General features: G+C 40.1%; 1 protein-coding gene across 1 annotated transcript; it reads right to left on the minus strand.

The window, feature by feature from the left end:
• Positions 1-4007: 4007 nt before the first annotated feature.
• Positions 4008-4682, minus strand: LOC126379962 (cytochrome b-c1 complex subunit Rieske, mitochondrial-like). Its single transcript, XM_050029004.1, has one exon. It carries the CDS (start codon positions 4641-4643, stop codon positions 4008-4010), a length of 636 nt encoding a protein of 211 aa, XP_049884961.1. The 5' UTR covers positions 4644-4682.
• Positions 4683-8794: the final 4112 nt, after the last annotated feature.

Genomic DNA, 8794 nt, shown 5'->3' on the forward strand with positions numbered 1-8794 from the left:
ATGCAATAGCTTTACCGCGGCAGTCCCCGAGTGCCACACGTCTTTTTTATTAAGAAACGTGGCCTGGAACGTCCGTCATTGTGTATGCAAAATCTGTCTGTTGATATGAATATTTATATTTTCGATCAAAAATGTTAAAGATTACATAATACCTAATAACCTTAACTTGGCAAATCTATTTTATTATTTACACAGAACTCACTGTGTCTGAAAATCTAGCTCGGCATCAGCACGAATTGATGCGAGGTGAAATGTCAATTAGTATATGTTATTCTTTTTTTATGATGTGGCCTGTATATTGCAAAAATGAGAGATTTGAAAATTGCTAATAATGTCCTTTCATTTGGTACCCATCGGGTCGGGAGGACTTTCTTGCACTTTGTTTTTACTTTATCAGTAGGTATGTCCTCTAGAGGGTGCCACATCGAATTTAGTGTGACGTCACATAGCCGATAACCTGCAGACAACCAAGACACTTCTGGTCAGTCCTCATTTGTTAAATGCTATCAAGTTCAAGTTCAGATGTACATACACATATACAGGGTGTTAGGGACATCGTAACGAAAAAAAAAATGGAACGCCTATTTGATTGTACTAAAAACGATGGTGGGTGTTTTTCTTGTCGCAAATGTTTAATTAAGATTTTGAATTTTTACTGTGCCGCAATGTAAGTCGAACAACGCGGCACACAGACGTTAAACCTACGCACGGCTACGTTACGCGTGCGTGCGTGATACGATGTTGTATCTAGGTAGGAGTTTTCATTCTCTTGTATTTAGATGCTTAGTGGTGCAACGTTTAAAAATGTTGAGTTTGTTGAAGTAGAACACCTACTGCCACGATTTTTCACGCACGGTACCTACCTACCAGTTATTAAAACGTTCCTAACTTATTAACAATAAAAACCCTACTCTTGCCTTACCTTAATTGTTATTCCTGCGGATGAAGTACCTAGGTAGGTACCCTAGAACATGTCACGTCACGTAGGTATGCAACATCGCGTTTCCTCCGCGGTAGGTAGGTATCACACGCACTCACAAACACAACACCTTGCTCTTTAATAAACGTCAACAATCTTCCATACTTTTGTGCAGTAAATGGTCTATGATCTATCATCATAGTCGACACTACTCATTTACAGAATAAAACAAACACAAAACACTCACAAACACGAAAAAAATATCCTCGTAAAACATCACGCGATTCGGGTCAAGCTTAGTATTCGACTGAGCGGAAGCGCGCGGCGGCGTTAGCGCAAAGCATCAAAGGCGCGCCGACGACGCGCCGGCCGCGGCCGAGTCGAGCCGACGACTAGACAGAGAGAGAGAAGTATGTTTATGGTGCAAGTGACAGAGAAAGAAATAGTATCTGTTCGTATGCCTACTTTATTGGCGAGCGTTGCCCTTGACCCGTGCGCCGGCTATTCACCTGCGCATAGCTGAAGTTGTAGATACGTTATTATTATTATTGATGACATTGATAAAATTTAATAATTAGTAATTTTTATTTGTTTATTTTAAATGTGCGTTCTATGCAGCTTAAAACACAATATGGGACTGAAAAAAATCTAATTTTTTTATGAATTTGGCGACAGGAAACTTCACTTGATACCTATCAACTCAAAGAAATACCTAGTATCTGTTCGTAATGCCTACTTTATTGGCGCGCGTTGCCCTTGATCCGTGAGGCTATTCACGTCCGAGTATCCATCAAGACAGATCAAACAAGCCCTAACTCGGAGGTCTTGCGTCCCAGGATCCTTTAATTATGTCTTAGAACCTTCTTGGCCTATGTGGTCCAGTGGTTGAGCGATGGGATGCGGAGGGTCCGGGTTCGTATTCCGGTGGGGACATATCACAAAAATCTGTTTATAAGGCCTTTGGTTGGGACGTTACAGGCTGATCACCTGATTGTCCGAAAGTAAAATGATCCGTGCTTCGGAAGGTACGTTAAGTCGTTGCTCCCGTCTACTAGGTACTTATGTAAGCACGTAGCCGTTACATGAATATTGTACACAGAACAGGATAGGTTTAATTAGTTCTTTACTGATGATTTAACAATGAGATTTAAAACACGAATAACTTAGTATGTACTTAGTACCTCGGTACCAACATGTAACAAGAAAAATAAGATCACTCCTCTCGGACAATTTTTTTCTTTCAACATGCCGACATTGCCTACGCGGCGGAGTTGCCGAACTATCGATAGGTAGATTATCAATTGTTGAACTTGAAAATTGTCTAAACTATCGAAAGTAGTGATAGTACATTTAGATCGATACCAGCGATAGTACCGATAGGTCTTGCTTTGTAACAATAATGGGTATTGATCTAAAAGATCTATCGATAGGTACCTACTATTGGTTTTTTTTTAACTAGGTATCGATAGAATATCGATAGGCAACACTCTGGCGGAGTGTCCGCCCAATTCTAGACGCGATCTCGCTCGATTTTTGTGTAGCGAGGTTTTGCGTAGGTACTTACATACTAAGTTGGTGGATGGTTGACATAGTAGGTAACTAATTACCTAATCTGTGGTGGTTGTGTTAGTTGGTTGTTAGTTATTCTAATGACAACAAAGAATACAATTATTTACTGTTTCAGGTAGATAATGGCCCCGATTCCTATGAGTAAATGAATGAATAACCCGGTCGAATCAAAAAGGTATCTCGCTGGTATGCAAACCGTTTGACGTGTGCTGTCAACTTAGTTCTGTCGGTTGTTTTAGATTTCTGCTTAAAATTGACGTGTATTCCATAAATTTTATGCCTGTTGATTATCCGTCCATTTAAGAATAAGAATAAAATAAATTTATAATTTACGATAGACAGAGAAAGGAATAGGATCGGTTCGTAGTGCCTACTTTGTAGCCCGCGCCGCCGCCGCGCCGCCGCCGGCGGCGTGCGGCGCGGGGCGCGCGGAGCGGGGCGTGCGGAGCGGGGCGCGCGGCGCGCGGTGCGTGTGGCCGTTGACCCGTTCGAGCAGCTGTTGTCTCCATTACATCGAAAATTTTCGATAATTTGTCATTATTGTTTTTTTTATTGAAATTTGGGTTCTATGCAGCTAAAAGCACAATATGGAATTGAAAATAATTAAAAACAAAACTCAAAATTTCATGAATTTTGCGACGGAAAATTCCACTAGATATTAACTCAGAATCATGGTCTGAATCATCCCTCTCAGTATTCGTTACGATGTCACTAACACCCAGTATAGCGGACAAACACAATATAATATAAATCTACTTTAGTGTTAGTGTAATTCGTATCGTAACGTAACAGGTATTAACAGTCTGTGTTCGCACATCACTATACAAACCATAGAGTCCACTGTTTGTTTTTATAATTTCTTTTCTTAGTACAGAGTGTGACCTCATAGCTATACAGCCACAGCATTATTTCTTAGGTCATCAATCCTAGCCGGAAAGGATTAGATTGAGATTTATCTCTAATTATTTGCTTATTATAATACTTACATTCGTGTGGCCGTCGAAGCTATTCTATATGCGCCAATTTCAAAAACAGATCTGTGTTTGATTCTCGATGGGGATATAATATTGTCAGTCAGTGAGTCAGTCCCACGGAGGTCAGTACCAAATCATCTCGTCCACATTTACCTATTACCCATGAGACCTTTCCCAAATAGAACGTTTGGTTACGGCGTGCAACCCGACGCTCTCATTACTGGAACCAGGGTTGATGAGGTTGGTAATTCACCTCACAACCCACACGATACAAGAAGAATTGATATTGTCAAATCCCCAAAGACTGAACTGTCGCTGATGATACAGCCATTCTGCATTGCGTGGAGAAGGGTGCAGTAGAGTACTACCTACTTCTCGATGGGCTTTTACTTGTAACGTGTTTCTCGGTACCTTAAAATTATATGCAGATGATCGCGTAAGTAAGTATATGCAGATACGTTTTCCGCTACAGCGTCCAAACAATAATTAAATAGGCTGAAATACATATAGACAATTTATTATAGCACTTTATAAATGTTACTCATTTAACCTACAAGCACAGTAGTATCTGTAAGAAATTTGTAAGGTGGAACCTCTAAATTCGTCGGCGCTGGTCCCTTCCGGGCTCTACCTATGTTGTCATAATGGCTGCCATGGCACGGGCAGTAGAACCCGCCAGGCCAGTCCCCCGAGTTGGGTATCGGCACACAACCTAAGTGAGTGCAAATACCTATGACGATCAACCATTCAGGTTTAATCGTCCTCTGTTCTTCAGTCTGGGGATCTTTCAGGGCCGACATCGGCGTCTTGGACTCATTATCAATATCCACCTGTGTCCTGTTCTTAATAAACAGCGGCTTCCCTCTCCATTTGAGTGACATAAATCCCCCTGGTGCCACTTTCGATATATCCACTTCTATGGACGCCATCGCGCGTACGTCTGCTGCTGCTGACATATACGTCATATAGTGGGTTATGTGAGACTTGGCCCCGTACATTGTACCGATTAAACCAATAAACGAAATAAAGTACGAAATCCCACCCTTCTTGTCTCCTTGTCCCCAGCTTGTTTTTGTTACGTCGATAAACTCATCTTTTCTATACGCGTCAAAATTTGGAAAATCTAGATCTCTGTGAAAGCGTGGAAACGTATCCTTATAGCGCACTTGGTTCCATAACATCGGCCTGGAGACCACTAGCAGATTCCCTTTGCATAATTTTGTTTGAGGATGTTCATGTAATCCTGTCCTGGAGGTATCTCTCGTAGAACGGCTGGTCAGTGACGGTAAATAGGTACAAATCTTGAGGGAATCGCGGCAGCAGGGCGAGCACCACAACACCGCACGACCGTAAATACCACAAACACTATTCAAAAAATTCATTATAATATAAATAGCGCTGTAAATAATTTCACTACAATATTTTGTTCATATGGAAATAAGTAATGAAAGTCGTAAGCTTTGGATGGAAATCAACAAGGTGACATTGTCTATGTGACGAGTATAATAGCGTTTCTATTAACCGTTCATCTACCGATTCCAAATACAAACAAATCTTTTTAAATTGTGAACTAAAAAGCAAAGGTAAGTAGGCACACCGATCTATATCTAAATCGGCCTCAATCGAAGTATTTTCTATATTATATTGAAAATTAGGTAGGTACTTAATAGGATCCCATAATGTTATCCCAATGACGATCGACTTAGTTTCTCACTTTATAGCTTTGGTCTGAGCGTATTACTCTATCTCCCCACTCCAATCGACGAGGCATGCCTTGGTATGCCTATATATGCCCAGCTGTGGGGTGGGACGTAGGTATAGTCTTTATTATATTAAGCATTTACATTATAAGTACATTGTATGTATATTAGTCTTTTCCCGCGGCTTCGCTCGCATTGAATTCGGGGTAACACCGTTCCCCTGTCCTAATGTACCACTTTTTAGATTCCTAAATATATGGGAATATAATTATAGTTTCACCCCCCCATTTTAGGGAAGTGCGGGGGGTACAAAAAGTAGCCTATGTCACTCTCCATTCCTTCAACTATCTATACTTAAAAAATCACGTCAATTCGCCGGTCCGTCTTACCAACTTGTTACAAACAAACAGACATACCCTATCCCATTTATAATATTTGTGATTATATTTGTGTACGTTCCTTATGTAAAAAATATAGATTCAAAGTGTAACTATGTTACCTTCTGAATAAAGATATAAGTATTTGAATTACTAATTATACAAGTGTCTGTAACGTTATATTTTATACAAGCAACGTTTTATTCAGTGTCGAGATGAGTCTTTGGTAGTTTTATGCTAAAGTAGGATTTGTATACATACTTATGAATAGATAATTAGTAGGTAGTTATGAAGTTTCTTTGTTTGGAAACAATAGTTGGTGATTGGCAATAGGTCACGTGTAACGCACAATTAACCATACATTTATCAGTATTATACTTAGATGGTTTTATAATTAGGTAAGTACTAATAAATACTCAGTAGTCAGCAACTCATGCCTGATGCATTCCCAACAAGGGTGGGAGGAAACATACACACAAACAAAGTTAGTTGAAAGAAATAGAAAAAAAAGAAGAAAAAGACATTCGGCAACCTAATAATTAAGTATTACAACTTAATGCCGAAACGGCTTCAGAGTAGCTGTAGCTAGACTATGACGCAGCTTTTCAGCTGCAAATAGTCACGGTTTAGCAGTCCTTGTACATCAACTAAACTTTAAAATATAGGTAAATAGATTGATATTGAGGAGTGAGGAGCTCGGTGGCGCAGCGGTAAACGCGCTCGGTCGGCGATTGTTGAAGTTAAGCAACTTTCGCAAAGGCCGGTCATAGGATAGTTAACCACAAAAAAAAATTTTCATCTCGAGCTCCACCGTGCTTCGGAAGGCACGTTAAGCCGTTGGTCCCGGCTGCATTAGCAGTCGTTAATAACCATCAATCCGCACTGGGCCCGCGAGATGGTTTAAGGCCCGATCTCCCTATCCATCCATAGGGAAGGCCCGTGCCCCAGCAGTGGGGACGTTAATGGGCTGATGATGATGATATTAATATTTTTTGACAACTGACTGTCTTATACTAATTAAAACATGACAGTAAGTAAATACGCCTGCGATATAGGTACTTAGCTATTTTATGTTGTACAAGTGTCCTTTCCCTTCCCTTTAAGCCGTTGTAACCAGTAGGAAATAAGTACTTACAATAACAAATCCAATATTTTCCTAAAAACTTATTAGTAATATCGATAATCAAATTACAGGTAGAAAATATTAAGTACTGGTAAAATGTTGCTGTACCGTGGTTCGTTTGATGGAAGATGGAAATGTTTTGATACTTGAAAACTAAAACGATGAATTACGTATTATCTTTGTTTGCAACCGCTATAAGCTAAGCCCTTACCTACACGATGTTAGGTATATCAGGCGAAGCCGCGAATGTGCGCCGCGCCTCACAGTGTGATGAAGCTTTGTAACAATAAAACGTACTTATTTACACCGTTTTATTATTATCTTAATTAAGACCCTTTTCAGGGTTCCGAACCTCAAAAGGAAAAACGGTAACACTTTTAGGATCACTTTATAGTCGGGAACGCGTGGAGATATCAAGTTAAAATTATCTAATACTTATTTCTGCGGTCCCTTGAAGCTGTCCAAAGACATCGCCAGTTTTGGCCTCATTTTCATATATTTCGTAGAATAATCAAACTTATGGCTCCGGCCAAGTAGTTAATGCCATCTGCGGCAAATCTACAATAAGTCACGTCAAATAAACAAACCTATGGCGTACTTCCCATAGACCTAGAATCATGAAAGGGAAGGAAGGTCTTGCAACACACGTAAAGGAAAAAGACCGAAAATCTTGTTGCTTCATCACAAAAAAATTAATTTGCGATTACAAACTTATTTGCATTTGGTAACCTAATCGCGACCTATGTCGATGTATGGAGCAATAGTTTTTCAATGGTATCAAAGCTTTGGAACCCTCAGACGAACAAGAGCGAGTCGGACTCGTTCTTGACCGGTTTTTTTTATATTTGCAATATACCTACACAAAACCTCTTTAGCACATCAACTTTACAAAAAAATACTTATTGTCATGTTTTTCTCCACCGTGAACCATTCCAGAATGTTATAAAATATTGGGTTTACATAACAATTACCTAAGTAATAACCAACTATCTCGAATTTCAATCTTTTGCGGATTTTGTTCAATGCTGCACACTCTTATTAGATGCCTAGATATCCTATGAAGCATACATCCGACTTTATATAGACTTGAACCTTGGATTTCTTTTAAAAATAACCAGATTTTGACTTAAAAATTACTCACTTATAATATTGGCTTTTTGCAGAAAAACTGCCTTCCGAAACCCGGGCTTATTTTACTATTGAATAACCAGATTTCTTTTATATGAGTTGTATTGTAGATCTTTGTGATCCCTAGTTTGGTTAGGCCATTACAGGCTGATCACCGGATTGTCCGAAAGTAAGACGATCCGTGCTTCGGAAGACATGTTACGCCGTTGATCCCGGTTACTACTTACTATTGTAAGTAAGTAGTCTTTACATGAGCCATGTCTGGGGTCTTTAGCGGCTCAATAATAACCCTGACACCAGGGTTGATAAGGTTGGTGATGGTGATCGACTTCATAATCCACAAGATAGAAGTACAAGTAGAAGTTATGAAGGCTTGCTGTTCTGTCGACCACTTAAGGGAAAACGAGCGTGTATTACGTACAGCCGATAACTATCATATAGGTACGCAGATTAACAAATGGTTGTCATGTGGACTATGGTAGGTACCTACCTACCTATCAGGGTGTTTTTGAAATACGTCTAAAATATTTTTGTATATTTTTCTTCTATGCCTTTCTTTCCTCACCGCATTTTCATTCCCCAGAATTTAGGTACCTACCTGTAATACCTACGTACCTACCTACGTCTCGGGCATGAGTTTGCAAATAAATTCGGTGGTACTCATTCTGCGAGATAGAACATGCTTTTTCAAAAAGTTGAAGACGGGCGCTGCCCACTGAACTATCAAGCCGCAAAATTCGATAAGGAATATAGGTCATCACCATCAGCCGTACGACGCCCACTGCTGGGCATGGGCCTCCCCCAAGGATCTCCACGACGATCGGTCCTGCACTGCTCGCATCCAGCGGCTTCCCGCGACCTAAGAAATATAGATATATTTAAATAAATAAATATTAACTAGTAGTTTAACAAAACGCTGAGGATGATGCAAGTACTTACTTGCGCGACTCTGATACGTGTCCGTGATCAGCGCCGGGTTGCCATAGCCCCTCACATTTGGTACA

This window comes from Pectinophora gossypiella, chromosome Z (assembly GCF_024362695.1).
Source record: "Pectinophora gossypiella chromosome Z, ilPecGoss1.1, whole genome shotgun sequence".
Classification (NCBI taxonomy): domain Eukaryota; kingdom Metazoa; phylum Arthropoda; class Insecta; order Lepidoptera; family Gelechiidae; genus Pectinophora; species Pectinophora gossypiella.